We start from the raw sequence: 22,189 nt of genomic DNA, 5'->3' as shown, positions 1-22,189 counted from the left end.
ATATATATATATATATATATATATATATATATATATATATATATATATATATATATTTAATTCTCTATTTACAACTCTGATATTTTTGGACTTTTTCTAAAAGCTTAGGAATATTACATACTTTTTGGTCCATTTTAAATAATTACTTTCACCAATATTATGGTTTATACCTACAATTACAGCTATAGGTCATTTTGATCATATCCAAAAAATTATACATTTCTCATTATTTTTATGACTTTTCTTGGCTATTTCAGGTTTCCTGATAGATAAACAGGTGCATTTTTGGCAAGACTGCATATCACAGAAGTGAGTGAGAATGGGAGGAGGGGGAGGGATTAAAAACCCTGCTTGGAACGCCATGTGTCTGTGCTCTTCCCTTGTTTCAAGAAAGGTTATTTTTCAGTAGACACAAATGTACTTTACTTCATTTAGATAGTTCTATTGTTCTGACCTTTTTGTCATGTTGCGTATGAGTGCTGGTAGAAAATACCTAACAAAGGAAGAGATGATGAAAGTTTTTGAAAGTTTTTCCGATGACGATTCTGCTTCAGAAACTGAACCTGATGAAGAATTTCATATTGAAACTAAATCCATTTTATCCGATTAGGACTGGATCGTTGCTACTGAAACAAGTAAATCCGATTCATCTGATGGATAATCTCTTCACAAAACAGAAAAGAAAGCTAAAAATTTAGATCAAAATATTACATTCCCTTCTACTAGTATAGTTTTCAGAAGTGAAATCAATGGCAGCACTTAAGCTCAAGAAAGTAGTTAAAGGCAACAAAACAGAACTCAGGAATGAGGAAGATGTATCCAAAGTAAGGAAATTTAAAACGATGAAAAAAAAGCAAATGATGGTCCAGTTTAGAAAATAGGAAATATTTCAACAAATGCTACAGGGGTGAAGATTGTTTAACAACAAAAAATATTGCATCACATTCAGGAGTGCACTGAAGAAGAGGAATGTAAGAAATCCGAAAATCTAAACCGGAGTTTGCCACTCGATGAATTAGACGCTTTCATTTCACTGTTGTATGTTCGTGGAGCTGCAAAAAGATCTTTCTATTTTGAGTTTATGGTCAAAACCTTGGGGCCGGGCATTTTTCACCGAGACAATGGTTAGGGACAGATTTTTGGAAATTATGAAATGTTTGTGCTATGACAAGAAATCAACTAGATCTCACGGACTGCAAAGTAATCCATTTACTCCTGTTTCAGATATCTGGAATGCTCTTACAGAAACTGCTTGAAATGTCATAAACCAGGTGAAACTATAATAGTGGATAAACAATTATTTCCCATAAAAACCCAATGTTGATTTATTCAATATATGCCTAAGAAAACAGACAAATTCAGCATTAAATTCTGACTTGCTACTGATATGCAGTCAAAATATTTACTGAACAGGTTTCCATACTTGGGAAAGGATAAAACAAGACCAGGTGGAGAAACAATAGGTGAACATGCAGCTTTTCGCTTGATGAAACCTTACTACAATACCGGAAGTACTACAACACCTATACTATAGTGGAAGAAACCTAACAACTGACATTTTTTACTTCGCTGAAATTAGTAAGAGAAATGAGGAGTACAGGGATAGGCTGCATTGGCACAATAAATCATTCAAAAAGAAAAGTACCTTATTCTTTCAAAAATATCAGGGATGAGCTCTATTTTAATAAGATTGCTAAGCATGACAATATAATGCTTACATCTTATCAAGAAGGGGGGGGGAAACAAGAACATCCTGCTTCTGAATACCACGCGCCCAACATTGCAGTTCCTATCTGATGAAAAAAGACACCGGCAGTTTGAATTTTTACGATTCGACCAAATACAAAGTTGATGCTTGGAGCCAGATGGTCAGAAAATACTCAGTGAAGTCTTCATTCAGACACTGGCTAGTTCAATTTTTTTTTTTTTTTTTAATAAATATTCTTGATTTGGCCACAATAAATGCAAGGATAGTTTACAAAGAAACAACTGAATACAAGAACATCAGCCGCCGTGATTTTATCCTGAATATGGCTGAGGAGCTTCAAGAGATATACATTTAATTCAAAATTCACAACTTTCTGTATCTAACGAAACGAGAATTGATACTTGCGGCAACCCTTCCCATAAGCATAAACAACGTCAAATAAATGCACACAGAGGCAATAAAACTTTGAATACTTATGAATACTGTAAAAAATACGCTTGTGGAACCTGTACAGGTAAAATTAAAAAATTAGTAATATGTATGTACTGCAAAACCAAGAAATGTAAGTATGTGTAATTTTTACTATATTTATTTCAGACTGAAAATTTTTATGGAGCAATTTATTAAATGATAACAAGTTTAAAAATATCTAGAGCAAATATTTTTTCCTTAGCTCTTTGTTATGTTAAATTATCCTTCAATTAATATATTTACATACTTTATTTTGCTCTGTTACATTAAATCATCTTTTGGTTACATATATTTACTCAATTTATTTACTTATTAAACAAACAAAATTTATCTTTATAAGCATTAGCTCAAAATGATCGCTGATCGTAGTTATAGGTATACTGAAAGTGTCATAATGCTATTGTTAAAAAAAATCACAGCAGAAACTTGGCATTGTGTACCAGTTATCTACCAAATGCATTTCATCATTGTTCTCTTTTGTGATTTTGCAACAAAATACTGTATTCCCATGGAACTTTTACTGCAGTTTCTTCCCTTGCTGACTGATTCGACTTGAAAGCAAGAAATAGCACAATTTGCATATAAAAACTGTTGGAATTTGGAATAGGACAAAAAACATATGAAAATGGTGACATTGCTTAACTAAAGGACTTATGTGTATGGTTGTTTGAAAAATGTTTATACACTTGGTTGGCAGAGTTTGGCACAGTCTGAAAATCTGGCAAATTTTATTAAGATGGTTGCAGTAATAGATAAATATCATTATATTATACTTTACATAATTGCTTCATTCAGTTATTAACTACAGAAGACTCAGACCATTTGCTAGAGAAATGGCTAAAATAACATCTTAACATGGAAACAACAAATTCTTGAAGTCTGGCATATCCATCAATCAAATGTATGCTTTCCAATCAACACACAGAAGAAACACTGCATCTCATACTGAAGCGTGGTGTATTTGATTACGACAAAGCACTCAAAAGCTATCTGCTGGAGGGATGCCTTTGTGGAGGACTTTCGAAGGAAAACTGGCTCATATACACATTAGACACGGAGAAAACATAAAAACGCCCATGCAACCAGCCTGTTCATGAGATTCAAACCTTGAACCAACCTACCAGTCTTCAGGAACTTTACCGCTTGGCTGCTTGTGGGCCTCTTGTACTGAAGGATGAGAAATATATCTCACAACAGAAAATCTTAAGAAACTGCAGTCTAGAAAATAGACAGCCAGAAAAAGATGTGAAGAGGATAAGGAAAAAAAAATCCATTTTATGGATGACACATCATTATAGTTCTAGATGGGCAAACAAAAGTGCAAAGCAACTGTAGATTTTACATTAGATGGTTCAATCAATTCATTTAAAAGGCAGTCAGTCCATGAGTAAGAGGTACCTGATAAGCACACACATTTCAATCAAGTGCCCACGAGTGAATTTGCAGAAAAATTTAAAAAAATTATGGTAAAAAAAAAAAAAATCTGACTATGGAATAAATATTTTATGTCAATGAGACAAGATTGTTATGCAGGAGTTTTCTTGTGCTATCTTGGGCTATGAGCGAACCATCTTGCAGATATGAACAAGAGACTTCATACAATGACCCATTTAATACTACGAAATAATGAATTTTGCTTTATTAGTTTCACACTGAATTGAAACACATAGATTTGATAATTACCAAAGAATATCTCTACCAACAGTATATACATACATCACAAAAAGCATGCAAGTGATGGCATTTATGGAACAGTTTCAGATGGCACGGCATGAACCCGCTGGTTGTAATAAACGACAATATACATTTTGCATGCAGAGATATTAGGAATAACTTGGTTTCTCCAGATTGCCACAATTCTTTGGCCATGTTCCTTCCATCACAACAATAGTACTTGGCCCATTTTCAAGTCTAACTAGAGTGGAAAATTAGACATCCCAAAATGGACTATCTGCTTCAGTGAAATGAAGGATTTTAGGCAAGAACTGAAAAATTAGTTACAATTTAAACAGAGATGAATTTCTAGATTAATGAAGATTGGTGGAGTCAGGTACTCTACTCAAGCATAAAATAACTACTTGACACAGTCCAAAGATTTAGGGACAACTAACTATGAGAACGGATGCTGTAATCACTGCACAGATGGATTTATTAATTACTAAGAAGAATTGACTCCTGTTGCTTTATTTTCCTAGAGTCTTATTACAGTTTTATCATATATGAATGACAATCAATTACAAAATTGGAGACACCTTCTTTTTTAGAATTTGAGCATGACGCTTAATGGGAACAAAATGAAGGAAAATTTTTTATAGTATTATAAGTTATTTTCTCCTTCCTTCCAGCATGTCTTCATAGTGTAACGGTAGGACACTCAGCATGTATTTGAGATGTCCAAGTTCAAATCCCGGTAAGGGCATTGCTAATTTTTCATGTCTCTTGCTTCAAAACAACCTAATGTCTCTACAATAGTTATGCTATAACTTAAGTTATTTTTCCTCCTTTTTGCTACCACATGAAACTTGCTACCTGTGTGCAAATGTATGCCTTATATCACTTGGAGAACTAATACTTTATATATCACACCTGATGTGTAAATTTCCATAAAATCTATTTTCATGCTCTAGTTTATCATTACAGGAAATAAGTTCCAATTTTCCCTTCCCAATAACAAAATAAAATTTTAACTCTAATTTTTTCACAGATTATTTTTCCCAGTTTTCACATGCTGCATCTAGTATAGAATACTTGTACCATGCTTACAGCTTCAAAAATAATTGAAGAATCAGCAAAATCAATTTAAATAGAATGATGTAAAAATTTTTTTTAAATCATGAAAATTCTGAGATCCACCATTTAGTCTTACAAAATAAAATAAAAACATGCAGAACTTGTTATTGAATTTTAAGTTTTTCTCTTTAAATATTAATAACAATTACTGCATTACATTAGTACAATAATTACCTCAGATAACCTAGAAAACTTATTTTCTACTTCCTACAAAAAAACTTACAGTATTTTCTTTGTCAGTAATGGAATACTTCAATCGAGTTTCCAAACCTCTGATCTGAGACTGAATAGTAGTCAGATCTGATTCTTTTCTAGTCTTTTTCATCATCTCTTTCAATTCCTCAGTTAGCTTCTCTTTTCTGTATTTGAGATTGTGCAGGGCTTTCTCATCCCATCGCCTGGCTCTTTTTGCCAGATCACTATAAAATAATAATCTCTTTAAAGCATGAAATAAAGTTTCATTTTGAAAGGTGAAAGAAAAGTTATAAATTTAAATTAAATACCTTTTAATCATATTCAAGATGTAAAGTTTAAAGTCAAATAATCAAAATTGTTAAATTTGAAGTCTAGTTTCATTTTATAAAATAAAATGGGAGAGGAAAGGATATATCCATTTTAAAAGGAACTACGATTAATACACGTAATTCCTATTTTACAAATATTAAAACTTTAAACATACTTTAACTGTATTTTCTGATAAATATGCTTCGTTTTATCCCAGACGTCTATTGACAAATGACTTTATTTAAAAATATAAAGCAAATGAAAACTTTACTTACGTACTACCACCAGATATAAATCCATTTTTCTGATAATATGTACCATCCAAAGCAACAGCCTAGACAGAAAAGAAGAAATATTTAGTACACATATCTGAAGTAAATCATTTTGTTAACAAAGAAATAAAATATTTCCAAAAAATATTATTCTTTACTCTTCCTTCCCTCCCTAAGCAAACAAAAAAGGTGATCAGAGGTTTTATTTCCTTAAATATTTATCAGAAATATATATTTCCAAATACAAAAATCATTCAGCATAAAAAGTTTCAACACGAAAAATAAAGCTCTGAGTATAAAATTTTTTATAGTTTATCTCTATAGAGTTTAAAAAAGGGAAGGCCAAATTATAAAATATTCACTAATTTTTAATGAGTTAAATATATAAAAACTTTATACTTTTACGCATTATTCATGGCGTTTTTAATTTCATGGATTCGGCTACAGTATTCATAACAAACATTATTTTATCTAATACAGGATTAGTAATCACTAAAACAAGAAACTTTACTTTTTGAGATATTTTAATTCAAGAGTTTCATAAAGGACATAGTTCTTAACAAGCTTTTTTTTTTTTTTTTTATAATTATTATTATTATTACAGAGTATGGTATTATTAATTATCAAAAATGAGTTTTTTTTTTTTTTTTTTTTGGTTCCTCCTTAAATAGGGTAAAAATTCATTTGAAATAGCTTAGCAATAAAAACTCTAGAGTGATTCAAATCAGTATATTCATGCTTGAATCTCTCTAAACTGTGCATTTAGAAAAGTACTAAAGTCTTTGATCTGTGGTAAAAAAGGTAGATTTTATACCTACAGAAGTGTACTACTCCCAACGCTGAACTGTTTCCTGTTTTCATTCAATTTATGCCTTATTTTGAGAAAATCTGTAGTTGAAAATATATCTAAAGTCAAAATTTAAGGTAATAAAGCCTGCAATCATCCTTATTGGGCATCTACAGTATACTAAATAAGTATATACTGCACATAAACCGCTCAGAATATATGCATATAGGTTGCCAAAATAAAAACATTTTCAGTAATTGCAAGTAATACAATTAATAACCTCAATTAGGTTAGGTGGTAGTTTTTGGAAACAAATATTATAATTATCAGTACAGATATTTCATTGTACTTTCGGCAAGACTGGTAACTGTTAAAGATTAGTTGCCCCAAAAGGATTCACAGCATTTTAAAAATTTTATTCAACTTCAAAATTTACATTAGTGAATTTTATATCAATAACTATCAGCTTTAAAAACGATTGATATTTAAAAATGGCATTTTCAAAACAAATAAAAGCCACATTCCATAGTAACTAGCAGTTTTAAAAAATCACTGATATTTAAAAATGGCATTTTTAAAATAAATAGAAGCCAAATTCTACAAATCATTTAAAATGTAGTTTACAACTCCAGAGCAACAACAGCCACAGATGATATTTAAAAATATTTTATACTTTTTCATTTTAAACACATATTAAAAAATATTACAAAAAATAGGAGTTAAAAGTAAGTATAATATGAATTCTTACATACAGATCAAACTATAGCAATTTTTAAGCAGCAGATAAATTAAATGTCTGGAAAAAGGATAAAAAGATGAATAAAATCATTATTTTATCTATTCAGGCTTGTATAAAAACTTGAATTTGCTTACATCATATCGTTTATTGTCACCAAGTTCATAAGCTACTTTGTTTGCATCCTCTGCAGTTTCACACACAAGTGCATTATTAGTTGCATACAGTACAGCTCTTTTAATTGCTGGAGGATCATATTGCAAAACATCATACAGCAATTTCACATTTTTTGGCTGATGTATATTCCTAAAATATGATTTTCAATATAAACACACAATAAGGTATAAAGAAGGACATTATAAAGTAATAAGAAACTTATGATCAAATGCATTTAACTCTCTATTTTTTTAATTACAACTAAATTGCTTAAATATTTTCTAGCCAAGGAAAAGTAAATAAATAAATAAAATATGTATAACATACAGTACACATTTTGCATTTGGTGAACATAATATTTGCCCGATTATTACTACTAAAATATTATTACTAGCATTAACAATCTTCACATGCACACACATTTCCCTTTGTTCAACTTTACTTCCATATGATAGTTTGTTGTCATTTGGCAAAGTGTAAGGTATTAAATTTTTCTTTTAAATTTAATTTGCCTACTATTGATTAACAAACTAAATGATTTTAAAGCAATAAATATAGTTCTTTATACCTTTTATTAATTAATAGCTGGGCTCATGATATTATACTACCTGGATTATAAGGCATTGCATACATTTACTTTTTATAGTAATTTACTTTGACAGCTGATTGGCTGTCCCGCATGGCTAGTTAGCGATAACTTAATGCAAAAATTTTTGATAATTTGATGCAAAACTAAGATTTTAATTTAGGTTGCTAGTTCTTTTATGCTAATATATAACAACACTTAACATTGTATCAGAATTTCTAAAAATATGTTGTTTTTAAAAATTTTATGATTTTGCTTTTGAATTTTATGTGGCAAAAAAATATTTAATAATAAAATTAAGACAAAAAATGTTGTGCCAGTAGGAGCGAGTGCAATAGCAGACAGTTAAGTTCAATGAAAGCATAAAAAACGTTAATAAAACCTCTGGTGCGACATTAAAATCCAAATCTTTTCAAATTTTATTTGTATTTAGTTATTTATTGTATTTTTTATTTTGTTTGAATTTTAAAAAACTACATAATATACTCTGACTTATTACTGCAACATAGGGATGTTATTACTACAATACACACTGAATTTCTTATATGAATCATTAAGAGTATCAAAGTCATCATCCTTATTACTGATATGCTCTAACTGTGTATAAGCTTAAAGCAATGTCTTTCAAACCCTACTAGACTGACAAGCAAGTTATCACTATACTCTGAGTCAAAATGACAAAAGTCCTTATGATGGTTAAAATAACCTTCTTATAAGACTTTAAAATTAACAAATGGCACCATTTATGCTACAAAGCAAAATTTTGCAACTTATACGCATTTAAAATAACAAAAGTTCAAATTTAAAGCAAATCCATGTAATTGGAGACTCTGCAAATGGTGTTCTTAGCTGGTTCAAGTAGTTAATGGTACACTTTTCAAGTCAGCTAACAAAATGGCTAAAACCTGCATAAAATTTGGTAGGAATGTCGATCAGACATAACTGCAAGCGGAACTGCCAAAAGTTGTAACTCTAATTCAGTCAAAACCACAACTTAAATACTTAACAACTAATGTACATTCTGAAAAGGATACGGAAGGGTTCAAATTGTAATAATTGATTGATTAACATAAACCTTACACATTCATCATAGATCCAAGTTACATACATATCCCATATAAAGGCAGTGTCTGTATCTCATGGAATACCTGCATATTTTGTTTATCTTATATACAAATGTAACACTAATTTAAGACAGATTACTTCAAAATGTAAATAGAATGATTAATTTTGTAAAATGAAAAGACACTGAATAAATCTTACCTTAATCGTTCTTTCAAAGGCTTTGCATCAATATAATCAAGGGGTAAAAATGTTTCCGCTTCTAACATCTGTTCCTTTAAATATTGAATGCATGATCTGCCAGTTCGTTCAGTATCAACAACAATTGCTTCCATATTTTTGCCTAGCACTTTGGTAATTGCTACATTGTAACGCTTATGTATAGGCTGGCACATATTCACTAAACGATCATACTAAAAGAAACAAAATTAAATAAATTTACATATTCTTAAAAAAAAAAAAAAAAAAAGGTAATGAAATAGTATTTCAGCTGAAATAGCTCAAAAACTTCACACATAAATATGTGAAAAACAAAAGGGCCAACTGAGTAGATTAAAAATTGCATAAAAACTGCTTTGAAATGCAGAGTAAGAAATTATATACAAAAAACTTACTACTCCAGGAAAGAGTCGCTTAAAATGGTCAACAATTTCCGCCTTTTTTCGCCTTCTTGAATCTTCATGTTTATCAACCTATTACATAATTTGAAAACATACTTTATTAAATTATCATTAACAGTTGTCATGCATAAATTTAGCAACAGAAGTTACTTAAATATTACTTACATTAATCAACAAATTATTACAGATTTTAATTAATTTAAAAGCTGGCTTTAATAAAATACATTTTTTTTAAATTCATTAATTTCAATATTTCAATGCACTCAGCCTTAAATCCTGAAAATAGGAAATTATTGTTATTATTAATGTTTAATGCTTTTGGATTTATTACAGCATAGGCAGTCTTTTGGTGCTTCCTTGTTAAACCAGTCACTGAACTTTGCTATCGAAATTGCCGAAATAAAGATCTCCCTATCTGCAATATGCAAATTTCAGATGTCGCCAGAGGTTTGCACAGTGGCTGCTTTTATAAGGAAATAACCTCTCTTTAATAAAAAATTGTACAAAGTTCACAATTGAAAACCATTAATAAAGATGCTTAAATGCAATTAATTACCTTTGCATCACCAAGCTCATTCAATATAGATTCTAATTCCTCATTAATATCAGCAACTCTCTTTTTTGCTTCCTGAACTTCTTCTCCAATATCTTTTTCCTGCCCTCGTAATTCAGCTAAGCCAGTTTCGCTTGTTCTAAAAAATGCACAATAATTTTTAATAAATTGCAGTATTGCCATTTTCATAAATTATATACCATTATTGAAGACTAGGTTTTTAAACTTTAAATATTACAAAATGCACGAACATTTCTGAATAATACCGCATTTAAAAAATTTTAAAAGCTCAGTTTATTAAAAGCTATTTTAAAAGCTCTTTCCTTAAAGAAAAATATTACCTTATGTATTCAGTAAGCTTCTCAAGCCTTCGAACATTCTCCTCAAGTTCAGCTCTCTTCTGCTTAATTTTTGATTCAACTTCTGCTTTTTTACGACCTTCATTATCACACCGGTCTTGATCTGACTTTTGTTCTCGATTTACAGAATCTAATTCTTGCAAATAACGAGATGAGAGTTTCCCAGCCTCTTCTTTAAGACGATTGTATTCTTCAACCTAAAATTTAAGAAGTACGCAGATAAATCATAAATACTAAAACTTATATTAAAACATTAAAAAAATATGTCAATATAGACAAATGAGGTCATAATTAAAAATGACAACAGGCAATACAAACACATTAATTATTACATAAGTAGCTACTTATACATTACTTTTAGTAATGGTTTGGTTTACTGTATGGCGAAGCGCACGAGGGCTATCTGCCTTTGTGAAGGGGTTTTCTAAGGGGAACTGGCTTCTATACATGGATGAAAAACGAAAATGCTCATCTGGCTAGCTTGCTCACCTGGAATCTGCATTACAAATTTGTTTATACCTTCTATTACTATGCATATTACGGCAATCCCTTACTTAACACACTTAACCAGAAAAGTGGTCATGGAAAAATGCCATGTTAAATAAAAGAATGTACACAAGTATTGTAATTCATTTAACTATTTATTAAAATATTTCATTTGTGGTTGTGCATGCACCTATATGTGTGTGCAAGACCAAAAAAATATGTGAAGCAAACTTCTAATTTTTAACTGATTTTTCTTACATACACTTTAATTTGGGTACATTCCCTTTCTGTCCTAAAAATTGTAACTGCTGATACATTTTGAATTCATCTATATATGACCATGCATAATTCTGTTAAGGAAAGTACGTTTCAGCTTTATTAGCAAATACGATTTCTATTGGAATTAAAATCTTTTTAGGATCCATAATTTTCTGACTCTCTCTCATATTTTTCTTTTGAATGCATGACACTTCCCCGCTAGCTTGCTTCCAGCTATCATGCAGCAGCTCTTCATCGTCTATAGTATTTTGTCATAAAATATAGATATTGAGTGTAGGTTGCATCCATAATGATGTGTAAATCAAAATATGCTTCTAATTTGCATTGTCCAGGAATAAAGCATGTAGACACTAAAGAAAGTTACAAACACTAAAGTTACTACAGAGTTACGAATTTTACATGCCAACACCATCTACAAACATCAATCACAATTGAAATTACTTATCTTCTCTCTCACATACTAAATTATTAGACATGTATAACATCAAAAAGACACAAAACAATGATAAAATATCTATAAAACGTTTTCATAATCACAAGAAAAATTCCACTTTTCTTAAAAAATCAATTTACTGGTGTTTAAAAATTCTGCTTTCACTCAATTCTGTATTTTTCCACTAACAGCTCAATACATTACGAATCAATTGGCAAACTTCCATGCATCTGTTGCTGCAATTCTTCAGCAATTCAAAACATGTTCAGAAACTGCTACAAACTCATTTCACTACTGAAATGGTTCATTACTCAGATATTCATTTTCATACACTTATTGTAAAAAAAAAAAAAAAAAAAAAAAAAAAAAAGGATATATTTATTACTAAATTTGTTCCAATGCAAATTCACTATTTTCTGCACATTTTCTTTTATTGAAAACTTATTCGGTTAGAGTAGCTTTAAGGGTGCAATTTATCGCCATGTTCTTGTTTCATTTATGGTAACCTTGTAAGGTTTTTTCCTAAGTTTTTAAAAGTTATCTTTAGTTAAAGCTATTTTCCAGTCCTTCCTAATTTCAGCTTACAATTTCCTACCAGAACGTGTTTTTAGAATTGTGTTTAATGTAAATGAGTAAGAGTGGTATTTAAGTTGGAAGTTCCACTGACTTCGTTAGAGAGCCAGAGTTTCTGACTAGCGTACGTTCGCCTTTTGGCTACGTCTCTCTAAGCTATTACTACGCTCGGCCATATTTCAGACCCTTGATAGCTTCGCCAGTTTATTTGATATTTAGAGGCCAACCGTTTAGAAATCTTGATAGCTTGGGCTATATCTCTTGGTTAAGCTTTAGTTAAGTTTTATTTTTTATTACTTTGAGCTCAATCCTGTTATCAGCCGATAGATGGCATTGTAGAAAAGCTGCCGATAGGGGCGCACAATATCAATCGAGAATTGAGAAGCGAGAGAATAGGATTAATGTTAAGAATGTTCCGTAATGATATGTATATATTTATTCACGCTTGCTCTTGGATTTCTCGCGGGTCTTTCCATGTATCTGAATCTTTATCTGCTAACTTCCTAAGTATTCCATCATTAAATCTGGGAGAATATCCATGTAGCATTTCAAATGGAGTCTTATTCGTAGTTTTGTTTACCATGCTGTTAAGATTTCTTTCTGTCTCTTTTATTTTTGAATCCTAATCTCTGTGTTGTTTATCCATCAAACTTATCATTATTGTTTCTAAAATTGTTCTGTTGACGCACTCTACCATACCATTGGCTTGGGGGTGTTTGGTAGAATTCAAAGTATGATATATTCCGATATCTGTACAATACTGCTTAAATTGGTGAGAAGTAAAACAAGATCCTCTATCACTTATTATTCTTTCTGGTAGTCCAAAATCGTTAGCAGAATTTTTCAAAGACTAAAACATTTTTAGCACTAGCATTCTTAACTGCAAAAATTCTCATGAACCTAGTCATGTTATCAATTATCACTAATAGTTCTTGATTACCTCACGAACTCTTTACGAAAGGACCCAATTGATCCATGTGAACGATAGCAAATGCGAGGAAGAACTGAGGAACAGCAAGTGAAAATGAAAAAGAGATTTGATGGGAAGAGGTGTCGTACACTAATATTTGAGCAAGGAGAAATAGTTGTGATGAGATGCGCTCCTAAGGCTACAGGTCAACCTACCAAAACACAGCCGAAATATCGAGGGCCATTTATAATAACGGAAATGTTACCTAGCGATACCTACAGAATAATTCAACTAGAAGCGAAGAATCGAGGTCGCTACTTCACTACCACTGCTCATGTGAGCCAGCTGAAGCCATGGAGGTGTGATCCCAACTCTGACGATGATGATCAAGATACTGATCAGTTATCAAGCTTAATTCCTCGACGGAATCCAATCAGATCTGTTCGTAAGGACTGATGGAAGTGCTCTCCCCTGTGATTAAGATGAGATCTTTCCCCCCTTTTGTGTGTGTGTGTGTGTGTGTGTGTGTGCTTAGCTACGTATGTTTGCTGATAGAAAACTTTAGAAACTTTGAACTTTTGAACATTAATTGACTTTGAAATTTTGAACATTAGCTGAAAGACTTTAGTGCATTTGTTTTGAATAATTTGAGAAATGATAAAAATTGAGTTATTTCATATATACAACGTATTTAGTAATGATTTACAGAAAATTTTTGGACTATTATGCTAATGTATCAAAAAATATGTGAATTTATGTATGTGAAAATATTTTAGTAAGTTTATTATCATATCAAATTTTAGTACAGTCAAAAGTTTTTAATCCGGACGTCCATAATTCGGAATGATCTATAATCCGGACCTCAAAAGCTACCAACTTTCTGCGCACGCGTGAACGCATAATGTGTTTGCGCATGCTCGTTTAATATATAACGGATGGTATAAGCTAAGCTAAAATTATTTATTTCAATTAATGTTGCAGATTGCGTTTGTTCCTTAATCTTTTAATTGAATCCGGGTTATTATTTTTTGCAGACTGTTAGAGCAATTTTATAAAAGTAAGCTTGAACCTTCGATTATGTCAAAAAAAATTTCCGATTCTGGAGCTGCCAAAGCGAAAGCATGGTTCGATGTCCATCAGACAAAAAGTGGAATTGCTGCAAGAAATGGATAAAGGTATATCCTTTGTTTCTCTAACCATTCCGAAATCTGTTTTATTAATTTCACAGCTGCTCTGCAGGGGAAGGGATTAACTGGAAGTTGATCTGTCAGCACTATCCTTATCTTCAGGGCAGATGTTTTTATTTTATTTGGCTTATTTATTTATTGATGTCATTTCATCTTGATGTACTCCGTTTTTGATATGATTTAAATCAAATTCCTCCTCATTATAAATATCACGAATACACATCAAATAGTTTTCTGATTGCAATTTTCTAATTTTGACTATGCGTAATGTATGCTTTATGCATGCGCGCGTTGAAAGAAATGTTTAAAGTAAACAAATAATTATTAAGCTTATAATTTCTGCGTGCCATCTTACCAGATTTAAATTGATGATCTATAATCTGGAAAAACCGATAATCTGGAAATGCCGAAGTCCTGACGAGTCCGGATTAAAGACGTTTGACTGTATAATGTGTATTCTTCTTAGTGTACTAGTAATATGTATGTTAAGTATTGTGTATAAGAGTTGAAGTAGAAAAATGTATTAATTATAAAATGGATTTGTACTCCGAACAATCGGCACAATTGTCAGGTCAGAATGGCTGAATGTTATCAGCCGATAGATGGCATTGTAGAAAAGCTGCCGATAGGGGGCACACGATATCAATCGAGAATTGGGAAGCGAGAGAATAGGATTAATTCGTGAATATGTTAAGAATGTTCCATAATGATATGTATATATGTATATATTTACTGTAATAATAAAGCATTTATAAAATGCAAGAGTTATCCTGATTGAACGAAAAGTGAAAGCCCGACTTACCCCTAGCCGTCCTGAGATTAAAGCTAGCAATCCCAAGTGGAGGCTTTGCTGTACGCTCTGAGAAAGGAGCCGACTGTACATTCTTATTTTGAATACTAAAGGGCAATTAATACTTCTTGAGTTTTAAGTCTGCTCTCGAACTTAAGAGATTACTTGCTTATCTGTTCACGAGTTTCCTGCACATTTAGCGGTTAGATAAAAGAGTGGAACCCCACAACCTGAGTAGTTAAATGTTATGGAGACCCTATTATGATGTAATTGATTGTGTGATCGAGATAAATTTGAAAACTGCTTCGCCTGCCTTAATATTAAACTCCTTTCAGAACACTACTTAAGAAATTTTGTTATCATTTGCATTTTTGCAGTAATAACAACAACATTAATTTCTCAGAATTTCATGCATCTTTTAAGTCCAAGATAATGTAACATGACAATTTATTACAACTGCATAAAAAATTCCATCTAGTCTATTGCAACTTCACAGTATATTCTAAATTCCACCAAAAAACAATAATTAAAAAGAATAATGATAAAATTTCATACTTGAGAATCTTGAAGGGTCAGATCTCGACCTTCTGACTTGGATTCTTCAGCAAGTTGTTCTTCGAAATCTTGTTGTGCTTTTTCAACTTCAGCCAACTCATCTTCCAAACTTTTTATTTCTGTTTCGTGCGCTTCATTCACTTTTTTAGCAGCTTTTAAAGATTTCCTACATGAAAAGAATGTAATTTTATGTTAAATTCATGAAAAAGTAATCGGCAGTAATCAATTACCCTGTAATAAATAAAATGCTACATAAAACAAAATAAATATTATGTATCACATTCTTCTGAATATCAATCACCTGAAATGCTTGAACATAAGCTATTCTTAGATATCATATATTCATAGTTTGGGAAGTAATGCAGTAGCTCTATAAAGCCATGCAGAACGAACAAACAAAAAAAGAATTTTGTATCAAATAAAAGCAGTAGCATTCTTTAAAAAAAAAAGATAGTTTGCAATGTGCACCGAAAATTTTTTATTTATGTTAACTTCGTTCTGGGAAAAAGCGAGTCAAAAAAACAAAAGTTATCTAGAGGATGAGCACCAGATTCTTTTTTGATTTATCTGCTCCACACACAAAATGAAATTTTTTAGAAATGGAATACAACAGATCTTTTTAAAAAGGTTTAAGTCTAATTTCTGAAATAAACTTTTATGTTGCCCTAAATTTCATAGTCAGGTAATAATGTAAGTTACTTCACTTAAAATACTTTTTTCCCCCATTCTCTTAAGACACCCTTCCCAGATTCTTATGATTAAAAATAAATAAATAAATAAAAATAATAAAAATAAATAAATAAATAAAAATATATTAACATGTAAAAAACATTAATATCCCTTAAATATTAAATCTAAGTGTGATTTGAGTTACCAGCAGTTTACTCCATAGCCAAAAATAAACTTTGGAAATTTAAAAAATAAAGGATCTATGCTGCTGGCCATTCAATCGAACACCAGGAAGGAAAGCAAATGCAAAAAAGATATTTATTGTATGCAAACAGTATAGCATGAAGACAAAACGATTAAATTTTAAAGCAGTTTAGGGGTTTACAAGGGTAGTAGTACGAAGTTAGTAAAAACAGCTGCCACCCCTGGCAAATAATGGTCCTTAACCAATTAGGCATGAAGTTGAATTGGGCTTGGATGACAAAATTGGCAACTCATTCCACGCTGCTTCAACTCTATGCCACACTTCATCAACCGTATTAGCTGGAGAGGGGTGGGTGGGCCAGTCTCTCAGCAACCCATGACCAGACATTTCAAATGAGTGACAGATCTGGAGGCTGTGCAGGCCAGGACAGCAATCGAATACTCCATGTACCGAAGAAGGTCAAAACACAATATGCAACATGTGATGTTTTTTGAAGATGGCATTTGGCAGGCCTCGAAGATCAGGCACAACCACTGGACATAAGATGTTAGAAATACACCCATCTGTGTTCAAATTACCAACGATCCGAACTAGAGATGTGTGTGTCATGTACCCAATGGCTGCCCAAACCATCACACTAGGTGCTAGGCCCCTATGCCGATATCAAATGCAATAAGGCAACGTGTGGTCTCCTCGGACACTCCAGACACGTATATGGTCATCAGAATACTGCACATAGAAACGGGACTGGTTTGAAAACGCGACATTCTGGCAGCTTTGTCATTTGGTGCACCAAAGTCACCGTCTTTCTCTCTCTATGCTGCAGTGTTAAGGGAAGCCAAAATAATGGTCACCCTGCTGATAGTCTACATGGCTGCAAACATTGACACACCACACGAGCGGATACTGGGCATACTGCAAACATGCCCATTTTCCTGACTAATGGTCCATTATGTGGTTGTATGATTTTGCAGGGCTGACCTCACAGTATCTGTCCTCTTGGGTTATTAGTTGGAGGAGGATCAATAAAAATAAACAAATAACCTAAAAATTCAAACAAAATGAACATTTCTGTTAAGTTTAATCTGTAGCAGGAAAGTTGCACTCTCTACAGCAGGTATACTTTAGGGCACATTGAAAAGTAATTTCACCAGTTAAAAATTCCTTATTATTAGTTTTTGAGTTAATAAAATTTTGTTTATAACAAAATTCAGATTTACAAAGTATTAAGCCTTAGAAAAGTGACTCGGTTTAACCCCCAATGGATCAAATATTGCCATTACGTTAAAAAACAGAAAGTCATATTAACAAATCCCACTAATAGAACAAGTTATGAATGTTTATCCTTATAAAATTAGGCAAAAAAGCAACCCTAGACTGAAGTCAATATTTTTTTTTTTTACTGGTAAGTTTCGCAGTTACTTTAATTGTGCTGTACTACTTTCCTAGCTACCCTTAACTTTGCTATTTTGAAGGGAAATTTCTATCAAACAGTGTCCAAAGAAAGCAGCACAGAATATAATTTTTTTATCTATATTATTCCCATTAGTGGAAATACTGAATAGCTTGAGTTGCAAATCTTTAATTACTACACTTTTTTCTTTTTAAACCCATTTCTTAACTACAGCAGTTATTTTAGTCTGAGCACAGGCATACCGTTTTGCAACTTTATTGCCAAGAAAGATTCCCATTTTTGTAAAGGGTCTACAACATTTGCACAACTTAGAAGTGAAATGTGAACTACGATAAATAATGTCATTAAACATTTGGCGCATATCATGCTATTATTTTGTGCATTAAAATTGCTTTTGATATTTGCTTTTTGTTCTCTTAAATCTTTTGGTCCATGTTTCTTGGTTTTGCAACATATGGCTACATCTCCTTTTCCATTATGAGAAATTTTGAAATGCACTGAGCATATCAAACAATAAGTATGTGGTTTCTCCCTTTGAAAATTTTGAAATAAATTCAAATTCTTTTGAGTAAGATTCTTTACAGCTTGGATAATATTTTGGCATACTTTGGCACACTGTATTTAACTGACAGATAACAAAATTAATTCCTAAGAAACTAATTGCACATGTGAGCAAAAGCAGCATAAAACCAAAAACAATTTCTTTACTTCAAATGAGTTAGGCATACCACTTCACTTACTTTAGCATTGGCACAGATTCTATATTTTCAATGAAAAACATGCTCTTCTTCACCTGCCTCATGTGGTTGAGAACAGTCGCATTGGCCTATTACTATTTGTTATGCTCTACAATGACCTTGGTTTTCTCCAAGGAAAGTTGACACTGCATTAATAACAGAAAAAAAAAAAAGGCTAAAAATTAAAAACTAAGAGATTCGGCAGTCTACCATGAAATGGGATGAAAAATTGGAACAGCTGGCAGCTATGATAAGGGGTTGATTGGCTGTCGAGAGCTGGATATGCATAGACAATCGATCTGCATAAAGGAGATCCAATTGATTGGGGGGGGGAAGCTGATGTGTTCACCAAATGGCATCCTTGTATGGAATATTAAATGATACGCATTTTTTCCTGCATTTCATTTAAAATTATTGAATCGAATTTAATCTACTTCGTCGATAGCGCCTAAACCACAATACAATATATGCACTCTTTAAAAGTCACTGTATTTAATTACCATAGCGACACTCTGGCGCTAGGTTTACTTAACAGCATTACATCTCTTTCATTTTATAACTCGGAATGCAGAAAAATTATATCACCTGAAGAAATATCTAATTGTTGCCACAGGTTCTATTCAAATACTTTTATAAATCGAAAATGATGTATAAAAGAAATTAAACAAATAAAAAAGAAACAGCTTTTCACATGCAATTCAGGGCCGCTTACCTAAGAAGCTATTGCTTAATTTTAGGTTGTTATGTATCATGGAAAGATCTCGAATGTGGTAGAACAGTTGAACTTAGGAGGGAGAAAATAAAATTTAGAATAGTTAATTTTGAGGTCGCCAATCGTTTCTTAGCATTGCCATCGTATTTTGTTAATCTTACATATATATACTTATATACTTTTGGCATTGCCAATTGCATTCAAAAAGGGAGGTGCACGACTGCATGTTATAGCAGTCCTACATACAAAATTTCAACGTTCTGAGGTTACTTATTTTTTAAGTTATGCAAGATATATGCATATGTACATATGTACAAGATGCCACACAAAAATCTCTTCTGAATCCATCTTAAATCAGTTTTACAATTCTTTTTTGGGGAAAAAGTCCTTTATTCTGTCCTTACGAACAGATGTCGCACAAAAACATCGTTAAATTGCATTTGATAGCGGTCAAAATGGATATTTTCGTTGAAATATGGTACCTAGAATTTTTCACGATTACAATACTTCCTTTACTTCGTACATGGAAATAAAAAGTTATTAACATCGTAAAACTGATAATCAGTTGTTACTGATATAAAGCTACATTATATAGAGAAGAATAAATCATATAAAATAAATACATGGAAAAGATTTCACAAAACTTACATAATATTTTTAAATCAATAATACCTTTTAAAAATACATAAAATTTTTACACAAATGTGCAATATAAAAAAGTAAAAAGTAAGGAACACAGGAAAACACACATACTGGCCCTTTAAAAATATAAAGAACACAAAAAGTTCAAAATATATATTGGTATACACAAGCCACTTCTAAAATTAAAAAGATTTTAAGATTCACTTCCATGAAACTGAAAATCTGAATATGCTAGCATGGTTCATAAAACCGCTGAACTAAAATTTAAAAGATTTACTTCCATGACAATGAAAATCTGAATATGCTAGCATGGTTCATAAAACAGCTGAACTGTGATATATTTGATCTCGATACTATGATGCAAGAAGAGTCGATTGCATTAACCCTTTGGATAACAGATTTTTAAACTTTTAGTTGGACATATATATTCTATTAGTAGTCAAAGGGTTAAAGGAGGAAGTTTAAGCACAAGTATTTTAAAAACACGTGCTTGGAATTTAAAAGCGATTCCACAGAAATATCTCAAAATAAAAAGCTGTTACCTAACATTATTGACTTTTCCCTCTTATTACCTAGTAGAAGATATGCAAGTCAATAATTTATTATGAAAAACAAAAAATGCATTGAATGTTTTTGAACAAAGGAAATGCCAAATATTAAAAAATTGCATCAATAAATCAAGCGTAACTAGCGCATTAATTAAAATAAAGCTTTTGTGTGATTAGAATCTGCGATTTTATTTCTGAAAAGCTTTGTATAATTACTACTACTACTAATACAGGGTTCGTACGTTTTTCTGCACACGGAAATTAAGTACATTTAAGGACTTTTAAGGACCATTAATGAAAAAATTAAGGACCTATGAGCAAATGAGAACTGAACAAATTCAATTAAAAATACTATCTGTGCCTGAACTTCACTTTTGTAATACCGTCTTAAACATAAAAGTAGGATGCATTACTATTAAACATAACTTAATTAACATAATTATTAATAAGTTATAGAATAAAATAAAACTTTATGAAATTAATCAAGTAGCATTAAATATTTTACACTTTTAATAGTTGGACATATTAGAAAGAAGATAAGTGATATTTTATTTACGTTTTACTAACAGTTAGACTTATTAAGATTGTTGTTTTACTTCTAAATGAATAGTTAGCTTCATGTTGATATTTTTATGTCTCATTTTGGACAGGAACTAATGCAGCAAGTATGTAGAGAACAGAAACACACTCTTGTCTTACACTCCATACACCTCACTTTAAAAACTATCTAAGCGAATTGCATTCTGGTGAGAAAACAGAAATGGGAAATTATAGTAAAGCCTGAAATTATAAACTACTGGGTAATTTACATAATAATAACTGTACATACTAATAGCAGTACATATCTTTGAAGAATCTTTCTTCAGCACGTTTCCTTTTCATTTTAGAATTTAAAGATTTCTGTTATTCTAAAAACACTAAATTTAGAAAGCATAGAAAAAGCTGCTAATTTTATATCTTTAGTAATATGAACATTCAGAAGCAATATGAAATATATATGGTAAGGGCTGGTTACAGAGACGGTGCGGCAGAATTTTTAGAATTTAGTGACACACCAAGCAACAAAATCTAGAAATGGTAAAACTTTAGAATTTAGAGCAGGCATTGGAAGCAGAATTTAGGATTCGCAGAGATTGCAGATTGCATCAGGTGGAAAAATGCCTAGTGCCAGCTCTGTGTATGATGCATTCAGACATATAATATGAATCATTTAAATTGTCAGTTTTCAATTTCTTTACTAAGAAAAAAATTGCCTGTCCTTCTGATAAGAATAAAAGCATTTTTGATATTTTCCATGTCTGTGTCTAGTGAAAATTAGAAAAAATAAAGGGAAGATAAATGCATTAAGAAAAAGATTCTAGTATCAGAAGTAAAACATTCAAATATTATGTTTTCTTTGTTCTTCCAGACCTTCTCCAAAAAGTAAGAAATACATTGTAAACTTT

At 31.4% G+C, this 22,189-nt stretch overlaps 1 protein-coding gene across 1 annotated transcript in view; it reads right to left on the bottom strand.

The window, feature by feature from the left end:
* SMC1 (structural maintenance of chromosomes 1) overlaps positions 1 to 22,189 on the bottom strand; it is a 98,367-nt gene that overhangs the window by 44,719 nt on the left and 31,459 nt on the right. The window contains exons 8-15 of the mRNA XM_085827190.1: positions 15,818 to 15,983; positions 10,587 to 10,801; positions 10,249 to 10,384; positions 9,687 to 9,764; positions 9,274 to 9,485; positions 7,406 to 7,574; positions 5,749 to 5,807; positions 5,193 to 5,388 (exon numbers count right to left, since the gene is read on the bottom strand). Coding sequence (XP_085683316.1) covers positions 5,193 to 5,388; positions 5,749 to 5,807; positions 7,406 to 7,574; positions 9,274 to 9,485; positions 9,687 to 9,764; positions 10,249 to 10,384; positions 10,587 to 10,801; positions 15,818 to 15,983 — 1,231 coding nt within the window. The remainder of the gene's footprint in view (positions 1 to 5,192; positions 5,389 to 5,748; positions 5,808 to 7,405; positions 7,575 to 9,273; positions 9,486 to 9,686; positions 9,765 to 10,248; positions 10,385 to 10,586; positions 10,802 to 15,817; positions 15,984 to 22,189) is intronic.

Source organism: Stegodyphus dumicola, chromosome 11 (assembly GCF_044657685.1).
Source record: "Stegodyphus dumicola isolate Sdum_Otavi_A_Nest chromosome 11, ASM4465768v1".
NCBI lineage: Eukaryota > Metazoa > Arthropoda > Arachnida > Araneae > Eresidae > Stegodyphus > Stegodyphus dumicola.
The sequence above is the reverse complement of the archived record's forward strand: the minus strand, read 5'-3'. Positions and strand labels throughout refer to the sequence as shown.